This window comes from Phyllobates terribilis, unplaced genomic scaffold, assembly GCF_046119375.1.
Source record: "Phyllobates terribilis strain yellow unplaced genomic scaffold, ASM4611937v1 Scaffold_10__3_contigs__length_209671492, whole genome shotgun sequence".
In the NCBI taxonomy this organism is placed as follows: domain Eukaryota; kingdom Metazoa; phylum Chordata; class Amphibia; order Anura; family Dendrobatidae; genus Phyllobates; species Phyllobates terribilis.
The window spans coordinates 152,801,560-152,818,521 of NW_027362770.1; the positions used below are offsets into that span (position 1 = coordinate 152,801,560).

General features: G+C 37.8%; 1 protein-coding gene across 3 annotated transcripts in view; it reads left to right on the forward strand.

The window, feature by feature from the left end:
• Positions 1–3,196: 3,196 nt before the first annotated feature.
• PRMT8 (protein arginine methyltransferase 8) overlaps positions 3,197–16,962 on the forward strand; it is a 288,767-nt gene continuing 275,001 nt past the window's right edge. The window contains exon 1 of one of the 3 annotated variants that reach the window (XM_073649943.1): positions 3,197–3,954. In XM_073649943.1, coding sequence (XP_073506044.1) covers positions 3,886–3,954 — 69 coding nt within the window. In that variant the 5' untranslated portion in view covers positions 3,197–3,885. Of the gene's footprint in view, positions 3,955–3,992; positions 4,345–4,370; positions 4,516–16,962 lie in introns of those variants that run through there. The other 2 variants (XM_073649942.1, XM_073649944.1) reach the window with 2 other exon arrangements.

Below are 16,962 nucleotides of genomic sequence, written 5' to 3' on the forward strand. Positions count from 1 at the left end.
AAGAGGTACTTGCATGAATACATCACCAGAACCACCATCAGTGCATTAATGCACCACTAGAACCAAGTTTTGAAGAGGATATAGAGAATTTTTGCTCCAAAAAAAGTCAGTGTGAACACACACTAACATAGTCTGAGTTTTTGGAGAAAAAATCTTCCTAATCCTCCTCAATCTCAAATTTCAAAATGTTGAGGATTTTTAAGTTTTAACGTAGCCATGAAGCAAGTTATGGATTGCTATAACATCAGGACCACCGTCAGAACATGAGTGCGGTGCCAGAACCATCGTCAGTTCATGAATGCATCGTCAGAACGACCATCAGTACTTGAATGCAGCATCAGAACCACCATCTGTACATGAATGCAGCACCTGAACCAACGTGAGTACAAGAATGCAGCACCAGAACTACCATCAGTACATGTATTCAGCACCAACCTTAGTACAGTGATCAATTTCATTGTTAGGTCAGCTCCCAAATACAATTGTATCACATGAACCTACAACTCCCAGTGTACCCTTTACAATGGTAAGGAGATGATGGGAGTTGTTGTTACCAGCCATCATAAGACTGCAAATCATACAGGAACCACAGTACTAATGAGAAGCAGTCAGTATCACAAATAAACATTTACATCCAGGTACTTTATAGGTGACATCTTCTCTGATTGAAGTCATTCCCATCCCTATTGTCTCCGTGTAGCACAGACGACATGATGAGATTTCATGCCCAGAGCTTCTCTCTGCAGACTTCCACTCTTCTCCGTCTTCAGCAGCTCATCCAAACATGATGTCCTTAAAAATAAAAGCATCATTATACTGCCCCATAAATATAAATATCTCCCATGCTGTGCCCTTCACTGTGCTTCCAATACAAAATATTCTCTACACACTGCCCCTTTCCATAATATCTCCAATACTGCACTTCTATATAATATCCCCCCACACTACCCCTCTATATAATGTCCCCTCACACTACCCCTCTATATAATAAATCCCCCATACTGCCCCTCTCCATAATATACTCCCACACTGTCCCTCTCCATAATGTACCTCCCACACTGCCCTTCTCCATAATATCCCCCCAATGCCCTTCTCCATAATATTCCCCCACTGCCCTTCTCCATAATACTCTCCTCACACTGCCCCTCTCCAAAATATCACCCCAAACTGCCTATTTCCATAATATCCTCCACAAAATGCCCCTTTCTGTTATATACCACCCCCCGCTGTCCCTCTCCATGATATTCCCCCACACTGCCCCTCTCCATAAGATTCCCCCACATTGCCTCTCTCCATATTATACACCCCACACTGCCCTTCTTCATAATATTCACCCCTCACATTGACCCTCTCTGTAATTTTCCCTCCACATTGCCCCTCTCCAAACTATCACCCCAAACTGCCCCTTTCCATGTCTCTCCCACACTACCTCTCTGCATTAAGTCCCCCCTACCTCACTGACCTTCAACACCATCACTAGCCCAGCAGGAATATAAAAAGTAGCCATGGTGGTCCAGTGTAAACTCAATTTGGCCATAAACTTGGCTGTGCAGCCTGCTGCTGATTCTCTGCAGTCATTATCCATGTCAGACATCAGACTATCCATTATGTTTTATTAAGAATATGAAAGAGGAGACATTATCCCAGATTTATGACCTAAGACCTTCTGACTTTTGACCCTTTTAATACAGTATGAACCTCCATATAATATAGATATTGGAAGGTCTCTGTTTTTTTACAATCTTTGTTTTCTTGCTATGACCTTGACATCCTTCGGATAGGACTTCAATATCAGATAATGGGGGTGTATTGAAGTGAATGGGAGCTGAGCTGCAGTACCTGAGAATGGCCACTATATTGGGTATGGCGCTGTGCAAGGCCAACGTTGTACACTATGTTCTTCCATCCGATTGTTAGCTGATCAGTAGGGGTGCTAGATTTTGGACCCTCACATATATGATATTAATGACCTCTAATAAGGATTGGACATCAATAATTTTAGTCCTGTTAAACCCCTTTAAAGGAAAAAACTGGATAGTGCAGAACAGGTGGAGACAAGTCTTCATTGGAAAAACAGTGCCATTTGTAATATGACAATTTTTAGATATGACCCCACAATTTTTTTAGGGGGATGGGGGAGAGATAAAAAAATATATATATTTTTTCATTGTCTAAATATTTAAATATATATATATATATATATATATATATATATATATATATATATATATATAAATATAAAAAAACAAAAAAAAACACACTTTATATATATATATATATATATATATATATATATATATATGTCTATATTGGTCCCTTTCTTGCTGAAAGGGACCTATTATTTATACATAATTATATTTATATTATTAATGCAATAGATTTTTTTGTATATATATATATATATATATATATATATATATATATGTATATATATCATTTTTATTATATTTTTATATTTTATTTATAGTTTTCTATTATTTAATGCAATAGATTTTTTTTGTATATATATATTTTTTTTTTATTTCTAATTTTCTATGATTTTAATCAATATTTTCCCTAAAAGCTGTTGAATTGCTGACACAATGAAGAAAGCCTGTGAGTCCTGCATGTCCCGCCTACACGGTTTGATTGAACACTCTATCTGCCAATCATCTTGCGTGGGTGGGGAACACAGGACTCGCATGCTTTTTCTAACCTGAACACCTTTTAACATAAAAATACTGAATGAAATCATAGAAAACTACATATCCCATCATTCAGCGTGTTGTCCTCTATCTTAGACCGCCCTTGAAATAGAGATCTAAAGAGTCCCTTTAAATGGTCTGTAAACCAGCACCACCATTAAGACCAGTGTTACAAGCTGGGTATGGAGACATCATCATGCACTCTTTTTTTTTTTTCTCTTTCATGGGCAAATAAATCTGCATTATCTAAACTATTATACTATACCCATGCATGAAAAATCAGGTCCAGCTCAGCTACCTCTGACTGCAGTGCATCCTATATGTTTTTGGTGGTGTTACCTCTTCTCCCCTGGTTATAGGTTTTTTTTTTTGTTTTTTTGGGGGCTACAGGGACATCCTGTCTTATGTTAAATATGAGTTTTCATTAGCAAAAAGTCAATCAAACAAGGAGGCAAGGACAGGGGGGCTACAGGGATCCTCAGCCTCCAATCAGAAGGAGGGTGGCTGCAAAGGGTTAATGGGCTGACCCAGAAAGAACAGATCTATCTGTAATCTGCACAGCGCCATCTACACAACTACCAAGTGGAGATTATTAAGAAAAGTTCATATATTTTTTATATATATATACTGGAGGGGGATATAGACATAACCAGGAGCCAGAGGAAGGAAAGAAGAAGAAAATCATTGCTGCAAGGGGATTTAATTTTCTGCACATGGAAGTAATATACAGCTTCTTCTAATAAGGAGGATTTGGTTTCCTACCAAGTTTTCCCAGAAGAAATAATAATAAAAAAAAAGAAGACTCGATTCATTGGCAAAGAGTCAGACATTCATTGCGAAGAGCTGAGCATTCCAAGACACATCTGGAGAACTTGCTGGTGGCTGAAGATGGTCATCATCATCATCATCAGCTACAAGGAGACCATGATGTTGTGATCTACCAAGGTTCCTCACCCTCCAAGGAACCTCAGGTCATGACATTTTTGATAGATTTTTTCCATCCTTGGGTATCTGACGAGTTAAAAAAGTGCAAATTGTGGCCACCTGAAGAGGAGAAGAACTTTGATAGAACTTGAGAAGTCAATCTGGGTGAAGGTCAAGAGTGAATACTTTGATTTTTTTTTTTTTTTTAATTTTTTGGATACATTTGCTAATAATAATTAATAGTAAAAGGGGGAAATAAAGGAACTTACTGGCTCTTATGGGAATTAAGCACTCCTCCCGCTGCTTGCTCCTGAGGAGGAAGATGGCTGAAGCAGAGAACGTGGAGGTATGAGATGATGGTCTTCAGATGCAGCAGATTTCCTGGAGATGTGAACTTTGCATGTGTGATGCTGTAGCAGCATATGGGGTGTTGTGGAATGAAGGGCTCCATAGATGCGTGACTAACCCACTAGTGTCAATGGCTGAGTCACTGCTCAGAGCACATCCCTGCACTGGATATTGGGGGGTATTAACCAGTGCAGCATCTTCTCCAGCTGCTCAGGACTTGCAATGCAGAGGGATGATGATGGTGATGGACTATGGATTGCTCATGTCCTTACCTGCCTGACCTACATTGCACAAGCACAGGAGGAAGCCGCAGTGTATGATCAGTGCCATGAATATGTGCATGCAGTGCTGGCTGCCCCTGCATAGGATGCAGAGCTATATCTGTTCTGTGAGTATGGAGGGAGAGGGGGAAGGGGGGCACTTGCCACATGCTTGAGCAGCTACAGGCAGGGAGACTGGCACAGGGTGCCCTTGACATAGTGGAGGATGTAGGACTTGTGAATGGGGGGCTGTGCTCAGCTGAGCTGTGGAGGGGCTGCGCAGAGTCAATGCAACACAGGTAGATGCTGCTATACAGGGGATGTGGGGGGTCATTAAAATAAATTGGTATATTCAGGTTAAATGCAGTCATTTACTGAGCTTGTGTATATATATATACAGTGGAGGATATACATGAGTAATACACTCATTTACTGTGTATGTGTATAGGGGTCTTGTATATATACAGTCAGTGGAGGATATACATGTGTAATACACTCATTTACTGTGTATGTGTATAGGGGTCTTGTATATGTACAGTCAGTGGAGGATATACATGTGTAATATACTCATTTACTGTGTATGTGTATAGGGGTCTTGTATATATACAGTCAGTGGAGGATATACACGTGTAATATACTCATTTACTGTGTATGTGTATAGGGGTCTTGTATATATACAGTGAGTGGAGGATATACATGTGTAATATACTCATTTACTGTGTATGTGTATAGGGGTCTTGTATATATACAGTCAGTGGAGGATATACACGTGTAATATACTCATTTACTGTGTATGTGTATAGGGGTCTTGTATATATACAGTCAGTGGAGGATATACATGTGTAATACACTCATTTACTGTGTATGTGTATAGGGGTCTTGTATATATACAGTGAGTGGAGGATATACATGTGTAATACACTCATTTACTGTGTATGTGTATAGGGGTCTTGTATATATACAGTCAGTGGAGGATATACACGTGTAATATACTCATTTACTGTGTATGTGTATAGGGGTCTTGTATATATACAGTCAGTGGAGGATATACATGTGTAATACACTCATTTACTGTGTATGTGTATAGGGGTCTTGTATATGTACAGTCAGTGGAGGATATACATGTGTAATATACTCATTTACTGTGTATGTGTATAGGGGTCTTGTATATATACAGTCAGTGGAGGATATACACGTGTAATATACTCATTTACTGTGTATGTGTATAGGGGTCTTGTATATATACAGTGAGTGGAGGATATACATGTGTAATATACTCATTTACTGTGTATGTGTATAGGGGTCTTGTATATATACAGTCAGTGGAGGATATACACGTGTAATATACTCATTTACTGTGTATGTGTATAGGGGTCTTGTATATGTACAGTCAGTGGAGGATATATATGTGTAATACACTCATTTACTGTGTATGTGTATAGGGGTCTTGTATATGTACAGTCAGTGGAGGATATATATGTGTAATACACTCATTTACTGTGTATGTGTATAGGGGTCTTGTATATGTACAGTCAGTGGAGGATATACACGTGTAATATACTCATTTACTGTGTATGTGTATAGGGGTCTTGTATATATACAGTCAGTGGAGGATATACATGTGTAATACACTCATTTACTGTGTATGTGTATAGGGGTCTTGTATATGTACAGTCAGTGGAGGATATACATGTGTAATATACTCATTTACTGTGTATGTGTATAGGGGTCTTGTATATGTACAGTCAGTGGAGGATATATATGTGTAATACACTCATTTACTGTGTATGTGTATAGGGGTCTTGTATATGTACAGTCAGTGGAGGATATATATGTGTAATACACTTATTTACTGTGTATGTGTATAGGGGTCTTGTATATGTACAGTCAGTGGAGGATATACATGTGTAATATACTCATTTACTGTGTATGTGTATAGGGGTCTTGTATATATACACAGTGGAGGATATACATGTGTAATACACTCATTTACTGTGTATGTGTATAGGGGTCTTGTATATATACAGTCAGTGGAGGATATACATGTGTAATATACTCATTTACTGTGTATGTGTATAGGGGTCTTGTATATATACACAGTGGAGGATATACATGTGTAATACACTCATTTACTGTGTATGTGTATAGGGGTCTTGTATATATACAGTCAGTGGAGGATATACACGTGTAATACACTAATTTACTGTGTATGTGTATAGGGTCTTGTATATATACAGTCAGTGGAGGATACACACGTGTAATACACTCATTTACTGTGTATGTGTATAGGGGTCTTGTATATGTACAGTCAGTGGAGGATACACACGTGTAATACACTCATTTACTGTGTATGTGTATAGGGGTCTTGTATATGTACAGTCAGTGGAGGATATACACGTGTAATATACTCATTTACTGTGTATGTGTATAGGGGTCTTGTATATGTACAGTCAGTGGAGGATATATATGTGTAATACACTCATTTACTGTGTATGTGTATAGGGGTCTTGTATATGTACAGTCAGTGGAGGATATACATGTGTAATACACTCATTTACTGTGTATGTGTATAGGGGTCTTGTATATATACAGTGAGTGGAGGATATACATGTGTAATACACTCATTTACTGTGTATGTGTATAGGGGTCTTGTATATATACAGTGAGTGGAGGATATACATGTGTAATACACTCATTTACTGTGTATGTGTATAGGGGTCTTGTATATGTACAGTCAGTGGAGGATATACATGTGTAATATACTCATTTACTGTGTATGTGTATAGGGGTCTTGTATATATACAGTGAGTGGAGGATATACATGTGTAATACACTCATTTACTGTGTATGTGTATAGGGGTCTTGTATATATACAGTCAGTGGAGGATATACATGTGTAATACACTCATTTACTGTGTATGTGTATAGGGGTCTTGTATATGTACAGTCAGTGGAGGATATACACGTGTAATACACTCATTTACTGTGTATGTGTATAGGGGTCTTGTATATGTACAGTCAGTGGAGGATATACATGTGTAATACACTCATTTACTGTGTATGTGTATAGGGGTCTTGTATATGTACAGTCAGTGGAGGATATACATGTGTAATACACTCATTTACTGTGTATGTGTATAGGGGTCTTGTATATATACAGTCAGTGGAGGATATACATGTGTAATACACTCATTTACTGTGTATGTGTATAGGGGTCTTGTATATATACAGTCAGTGGAGGATATACACGTGTAATACACTCATTTACTGTGTATGTGTATAGGGGTCTTGTATATGTACAGTCAGTGGAGGATATACACGTGTAATACACTCATTTACTGTGTATGTGTATAGGGGTCTTGTATATGTACAGTCAGTGGAGGATATACATGTGTAATATACTCATTTACTGTGTATGTGTATAGGGGTCTTGTATATGTACAGTCAGTGGAGGATATACATGTGTAATATACTCATTTACTGTGTATGTGTATAGGGGTCTTGTATATATACAGTCAGTGGAGGATATACACGTGTAATACACTCATTTACTGTGTATGTGTATAGGGGTCTTGTATATGTACAGTCAGTGGAGGATATACATGTGTAATACACTCATTTACTGTGTATGTGTATAGGGGTCTTGTATATATACAGTGAGTGGAGGATATACATGTGTAATACACTCATTTACTGTGTATGTGTGTAGGGGTCTTGTATATATACAGTCAGTGGAGGATATACACGTGTAATACACTCATTTACTGTGTATGTGTATAGGGGTCTTGTATATGTACAGTCAGTGGAGGATATACACGTGTAATACACTCATTTACTGTGTATGTGTATAGGGGTCTTGTATATGTACAGTCAGTGGAGGATACACACGTGTAATATACTCATTTACTGTGTATGTGTATAGGGGTCTTGTATATGTACAGTCAGTGGAGGATATACATGTGTAATACACTCATTTACTGTGTATGTGTATAGGGGTCTTGTGTATATATACAGTCAATGGCGGATATACATGTGTAATATACTCATTTACTGTGTATGTGTATAGGGGTCTTGTATATATACAGTCAGTGGAGGATACACACGTGTAATATACTCGTTTACTGTGTATGTGTATAGGGGTCTTGTATATATAGTCAGTGGAGGATATACATGTGTAATACACTCATTTACTGTGTATGTGTATAGGGGTCTTGTATATGTACAGTCAGTGGAGGATATACATGTGTAATATACTCATTTACTGTGTATGTGTATAGGGGTCTTGTATATGTACAGTCAGTGGAGGATATACATGTGTAATATACTCATTTACTGTGTATGTGTATAGGGGTCTTGTATATATACAGTCAGTGGAGGATATACACGTGTAATACACTCATTTACTGTGTATGTGTATAGGGGTCTTGTATATGTACAGTCAGTGGAGGATATACACGTGTAATACACTCATTTACTGTGTATGTGTGTAGGGGTCTTGTATATATACAGTCAGTGGAGGATATACACGTGTAATACACTCATTTACTGTGTATGTGTATAGGGGTCTTGTATATGTACAGTCAGTGGAGGATATACATGTGTAATACACTCATTTACTGTGTATGTGTATAGGGGTCTTGTATATATACAGTCAGTGGAGGATATACATGTGTAATACACTCATTTACTGTGTATGTGTATAGGGGTCTTGTATATATACAGTCAGTGGAGGATATACATGTGTAATACACTCATTTACTGTGTATGTGTATAGGGGTCTTGTATATGTACAGTCAGTGGAGGATATACATGTGTAATATACTCATTTACTGTATATGTGTATAGGGGTCTTGTATATATACAGTCAGTGGAGGATATACATGTGTACTATTACCTGTTATTGTGCTTGTGAATAGAGGTCTTGTGTGTATATATAGACATTTAGTATGGGACATGCATTTGTATAAGGGTATTACGTGACGTTAATAGGGGATATACAAGTGTGTATAGGGGTCTTGTATATGTACAGTCAGTGGAGGATATACATGTGTAATACACTCATTTACTGTGTATGTGTATAGGGGTCTTGTATATGTACAGTCAGTGGAGGATATACATGTGTAATACACTCATTTACTGTGTATGTGTATAGGGGTCTTGTATATGTACAGTCAGTGGAGGATATACATGTGTAATATACTCATTTACTGTGTATGTGTATAGGGGTCTTGTATATATACAGTGAGTGGAGGATATACATGTGTAATACACTCATTTACTGTGTATGTGTATAGGGGTCTTGTATATATACAGTCAGTGGAGGATATACATGTGTAATACACTCATTTACTGTGTATGTGTATAGGGGTCTTGTATATGTACAGTCAGTGGAGGATATACATGTGTAATACACTCATTTACTGTGTATGTGTATAGGGGTCTTGTATATATACAGTCAGTGGAGGATATACATGTGTAATACACTCATTTACTGTGTATGTGTATAGGGGTCTTGTATATATACAGTCAGTGGAGGATATACACGTGTAATACACTCATTTACTGTGTATGTGTATAGGGGTCTTGTATATGTACAGTCAGTGGAGGATATACACGTGTAATACACTCATTTACTGTGTATGTGTATAGGGGTCTTGTATATGTACAGTCAGTGGAGGATATACATGTGTAATATACTCATTTACTGTGTATGTGTATAGGGGTCTTGTATATGTACAGTCAGTGGAGGATATACATGTGTAATACACTCATTTACTGTGTATGTGTATAGGGGTCTTGTATATATACAGTCAGTGGAGGATATACACGTGTAATACACTCATTTACTGTGTATGTGTATAGGGGTCTTGTATATGTACAGTCAGTGGAGGATATACATGTGTAATACACTCATTTACTGTGTATGTGTATAGGGGTCTTGTATATATACAGTGAGTGGAGGATATACATGTGTAATACACTCATTTACTGTGTATGTGTGTAGGGGTCTTGTATATATACAGTCAGTGGAGGATATACACGTGTAATACACTCATTTACTGTGTATGTGTATAGGGGTCTTGTATATGTACAGTCAGTGGAGGATATACACGTGTAATACACTCATTTACTGTGTATGTGTATAGGGGTCTTGTATATGTACAGTCAGTGGAGGATACACACGTGTAATATACTCATTTACTGTGTATGTGTATAGGGGTCTTGTATATGTACAGTCAGTGGAGGATATACATGTGTAATACACTCATTTACTGTGTATGTGTATAGGGGTCTTGTGTATATATACAGTCAATGGCGGATATACATGTGTAATATACTCATTTACTGTGTATGTGTATAGGGGTCTTGTATATATACAGTCAGTGGAGGATACACACGTGTAATATACTCGTTTACTGTGTATGTGTATAGGGGTCTTGTATATATATAGTCAGTGGAGGATATACATGTGTAATACACTCATTTACTGTGTATGTGTATAGGGGTCTTGTATATGTACAGTCAGTGGAGGATATACATGTGTAATATACTCATTTACTGTGTATGTGTATAGGGGTCTTGTATATGTACAGTCAGTGGAGGATATACATGTGTAATATACTCATTTACTGTGTATGTGTATAGGGGTCTTGTATATATACAGTCAGTGGAGGATATACACGTGTAATACACTCATTTACTGTGTATGTGTATAGGGGTCTTGTATATGTACAGTCAGTGGAGGATATACACGTGTAATACACTCATTTACTGTGTATGTGTGTAGGGGTCTTGTATATATACAGTCAGTGGAGGATATACACGTGTAATACACTCATTTACTGTGTATGTGTATAGGGGTCTTGTATATGTACAGTCAGTGCAGGATATACATGTGTAATACACTCATTTACTGTGTATGTGTGTAGGGGTCTTGTATATATACAGTCAGTGGAGGATATACACGTGTAATACACTCATTTACTGTGTATGTGTATAGGGGTCTTGCATATGTACAGTCAGTGGAGGATATACACGTGTAATACACTCATTTACTGTGTATGTGTATAGGGGTCTTGTATATGTACAGTCAGTGGAGGATATACATGTGTAATATACTCATTTACTGTGTATGTGTATAGGGGTCTTGTATATATACAATCAGTGGAGGATATACACGTGTAATACACTCATTTACTGTGTATGTGTATAGGGGTCTTGTATATGTACAGTCAGTGCAGGATATACATGTGTAATACACTCATTTACTGTGTATGTGTGTAGGGGTCTTGTATATATACAGTCAGTGGAGGATATACACGTGTAATACACTCATTTACTGTGTATGTGTATAGGGGTCTTGTATATGTACAGTCAGTGGAGGATATACATGTGTAATACACTCATTTACTGTGTATGTGTATAGGGGTCTTGTATATGTACAGTCAGTGGAGGATATACATGTGTAATACACTCATTTACTGTGTATGTGTATAGGGGTCTTGTATATGTACAGTCAGTGGAGGATATACATGTGTAATATACTCATTTACTGTGTATGTGTATAGGGGTCTTGTATATATACAGTGAGTGGAGGATATACATGTGTAATACACTCATTTACTGTGTATGTGTATAGGGGTCTTGTATATATACAGTCAGTGGAGGATATACATGTGTAATACACTCATTTACTGTGTATGTGTATAGGGGTCTTGTATATGTACAGTCAGTGGAGGATATACATGTGTAATACACTCATTTACTGTGTATGTGTATAGGGGTCTTGTATATATACAGTCAGTGGAGGATATACATGTGTAATACACTCATTTACTGTGTATGTGTATAGGGGTCTTGTATATATACAGTCAGTGGAGGATATACACGTGTAATACACTCATTTACTGTGTATGTGTATAGGGGTCTTGTATATGTACAGTCAGTGGAGGATATACACGTGTAATACACTCATTTACTGTGTATGTGTATAGGGGTCTTGTATATGTACAGTCAGTGGAGGATATACATGTGTAATATACTCATTTACTGTGTATGTGTATAGGGGTCTTGTATATGTACAGTCAGTGGAGGATATACATGTGTAATACACTCATTTACTGTGTATGTGTATAGGGGTCTTGTATATATACAGTCAGTGGAGGATATACACGTGTAATACACTCATTTACTGTGTATGTGTATAGGGGTCTTGTATATGTACAGTCAGTGGAGGATATACATGTGTAATACACTCATTTACTGTGTATGTGTATAGGGGTCTTGTATATATACAGTGAGTGGAGGATATACATGTGTAATACACTCATTTACTGTGTATGTGTGTAGGGGTCTTGTATATATACAGTCAGTGGAGGATATACACGTGTAATACACTCATTTACTGTGTATGTGTATAGGGGTCTTGTATATGTACAGTCAGTGGAGGATATACACGTGTAATACACTCATTTACTGTGTATGTGTATAGGGGTCTTGTATATGTACAGTCAGTGGAGGATACACACGTGTAATATACTCATTTACTGTGTATGTGTATAGGGGTCTTGTATATGTACAGTCAGTGGAGGATATACATGTGTAATACACTCATTTACTGTGTATGTGTATAGGGGTCTTGTGTATATATACAGTCAATGGCGGATATACATGTGTAATATACTCATTTACTGTGTATGTGTATAGGGGTCTTGTATATATACAGTCAGTGGAGGATACACACGTGTAATATACTCGTTTACTGTGTATGTGTATAGGGGTCTTGTATATATATAGTCAGTGGAGGATATACATGTGTAATACACTCATTTACTGTGTATGTGTATAGGGGTCTTGTATATGTACAGTCAGTGGAGGATATACATGTGTAATATACTCATTTACTGTGTATGTGTATAGGGGTCTTGTATATGTACAGTCAGTGGAGGATATACATGTGTAATATACTCATTTACTGTGTATGTGTATAGGGGTCTTGTATATATACAGTCAGTGGAGGATATACACGTGTAATACACTCATTTACTGTGTATGTGTATAGGGGTCTTGTATATGTACAGTCAGTGGAGGATATACACGTGTAATACACTCATTTACTGTGTATGTGTGTAGGGGTCTTGTATATATACAGTCAGTGGAGGATATACACGTGTAATACACTCATTTACTGTGTATGTGTATAGGGGTCTTGTATATGTACAGTCAGTGCAGGATATACATGTGTAATACACTCATTTACTGTGTATGTGTGTAGGGGTCTTGTATATATACAGTCAGTGGAGGATATACACGTGTAATACACTCATTTACTGTGTATGTGTATAGGGGTCTTGTATATGTACAGTCAGTGGAGGATATACACGTGTAATACACTCATTTACTGTGTATGTGTATAGGGGTCTTGTATATGTACAGTCAGTGGAGGATATACATGTGTAATATACTCATTTACTGTGTATGTGTATAGGGGTCTTGTATATATACAATCAGTGGAGGATATACACGTGTAATACACTCATTTACTGTGTATGTGTATAGGGGTCTTGTATATGTACAGTCAGTGCAGGATATACATGTGTAATACACTCATTTACTGTGTATGTGTGTAGGGGTCTTGTATATATACAGTCAGTGGAGGATATACACGTGTAATACACTCATTTACTGTGTATGTGTATAGGGGTCTTGTATATGTACAGTCAGTGGAGGATATACATGTGTAATACACTCATTTACTGTGTATGTGTATAGGGGTCTTGTATATATACAGTCAGTGGAGGATATACATGTGTAATACACTCATTTACTGTGTATGTGTATAGGGGTCTTGTATATGTACAGTCAGTGGAGGATATACATGTGTAATATACTCATTTACTGTATATGTGTATAGGGGTCTTGTATATATACAGTCAGTGGAGGATATACATGTGTACTATTACCTGTTATTGTGCTTGTGAATAGAGGTCTTGTGTGTATATATAGACATTTAGTATGGGACATGCATTTGTATAAGGGTATTACGTGACGTTAATAGGGGATATACAAGTGTGTATAGGGGTCTTGTATATGTACAGTCAGTGGAGGATATACATGTGTAATACACTCATTTACTGTGTATGTGTATAGGGGTCTTGTATATGTACAGTCAGTGGAGGATATACATGTGTAATACACTCATTTACTGTGTATGTGTATAGGGGTCTTGTATATGTACAGTCAGTGGAGGATATATATGTGTAATACACTCATTTACTGTGTATGTGTATAGGGGTCTTGTATATGTACAGTCAGTGGAGGATATACATGTGTAATATACTCATTTACTGTTTATGTGTATAGGGGTCTTGTATATGTACTGTCAGTGGAGGATATAGTACATAGATAGTACATAGTTAGTAAAGCCGAATAAAGACTTGCGTCCATCAAGTTCGACCTGTTAGTTCTGTAGTTGCTAAAGTTGATCCAGAGGAGGGCAAAAACCCCAAATGATTTGGCCAATCTTCACCTGAGGAAAAATTCCCTCCCGACTCTGAAACCAGCAGTCAGAATAAATCCCTGTATCAACCTACTATTTTATTTTATTTTTAAGTATATGCAGAAATCTGCCTGGTATCTAGAAAAGCATCCAGTCCCCGCTTGAACTGGTTTAGTGAATCCGACATTACCGTCTCCTCACTCAGTGAATTCCATATTCTCACTGCTCTTACCGTAAAGAACCCCTTCCTATGCTGGTGCTGAAACCTTTTCTCTTCCAGTCTTAGTGAATGCCCTCTTGTTACCGTAATATCCCTCCTTTTGAACAAATCCCGGCCAAGGTCTCTATACTGTCCCCTAACATATTTGTACACATTTATTATGTCCCCCCTCAACCTTCTCTTTTCCAGGCTGAATAGTCCTAGTTTTGCCAACCTCTCTGGGTATTGCAGTCCCTCCATTCCCTTTAGTAATTTTGTTGCCCTCCTTTGTACCTTTTCAAGCTCGTTTATATCCTTTCTATATATTGGGGCCCATAACTGAGCACAGTATTCCAAGTGTGGTCTGACCAGTGCTTTGTACAGTGGAAGAACAATGTTCTCCTCCTTTGCAGCTATACCTCTTCTGATACATCCCATTACCCTGTTTGCCCTTACAGCAGCGGCCTGACTTTGGGCACTCCAATTTAGTTTGCTATCAATCAAGATGCCCAAGTCCTTCTCCATCTCTGAATTCCCCAATGATTTCCCATTCAGTGAGTACTGGTGACTTCCATTTTTCCTTCCCATATGTATGACCTTACATTTCTCCTCGTTAAACCTCATTTGCCATTTAATGCTCCACCTACCCAGCTTATCCACGTCCCTCTGTAGGTCTGCACTGTCCTCTTTTGTATTAATTGTTTTACATAACTTTGTGTCATCTGCAAATATTGATATTTTACTATTTATCCCGTTGACTATGTCGTTAATAAAGATATTAAATAACATTGGGCCTAGTACAGACCCCTGTGGTACCCCACTAGTGACGCTTACCCAATCTGAGTATATTCCATTTATAACCACCCTCTGCCTTCTATCCTTTAGCCAGTTAGCTACCCACTTGCAGACATTTTCCCCCAGCCCCATCATTCTCATTTTGTATACCAACCTATTATGTGGCACGCTATCGAACGCTTTTGAGAAGTCGAGATACACGACATCCACTGGTTCCCCCTGATCTACTCGAGAGCTAACCTCCTCGTAGAAGTCAATCAGGTTTGTTTGGCAGGAGCGATTCCTCATGAATCCATGTTGGTTCGGGATTAAAAGATTATTAGCATCAAGATGCTCCGTAATTGCCTCTTTAATGAAGCTTTCAAAAATTTTGCCCACAACGGACGTCAGACTCACCGGCCGATAGTTTCCGGCGTCACTTTTCGCTCCCTTTTTGAATATTGGCACTACATTCGCCTGTCGCCAATCAAGTGGTACAGACCCAGTCTCAACAGAGTCCTTAAATATAAGATATAACGGTCTGTCTATCACATTACTTAGTTCCCTTAGTACCCGTGGGTGTATGCCATCAGGTCCTGGTGATTTGTTTATTTTAATGTTACTGAGGCGTTTCTGTACCCCAGCTTGGGTTAGATTAGTCATACTTAGTGGAGGATTAAGTTTGTCACTTCTCATTTCGCCTGTTAGTTCTTTTTCCTTTGTGAAAGTTGACGAAAAAAATTTATTTAATAGATTAGCTTTATCCTCATCTTTCTCTATGATTTTGCCTTCATCACTTTTTATCGGTCCAATATTATTCGATTTAATCCTTTTACTATTTATATACGTAAAGAACAGTTTGGGATTTGATCTACTTTCCCTAGCAATACGTCTCTCTGTTTCCTCCTTCGCTATTTTTATTTGTTTTTTGCAGGTTCTCGTTTTTTCCTTGTAACACATTAGTGCTTCCTTACTGTTTTCCTGTTTTAATCTCTTGAATGCCTCTTTTTTGCTATTTAACGCCCCTTTTACGTTCTTGTTCAACCATATTGGTTTCCTCTTATTTCTGGCCCTTTTATTCCCATACGGTATATACCTCTCGCACTGAGTATTCAGAATTCTTTTGAAGGTTTCCCATTTACTATTCGTATTTCCTTGATTAAGAACTTTGTCCCAGTCTATAAGTTGAAGGTTTTCTTTCAACTGATCAAACTTTGCCCTCCTAAAGTTTAATGTTTTAGTTGTTCCCTTATTGATAACCCTACTGAAGGGCAT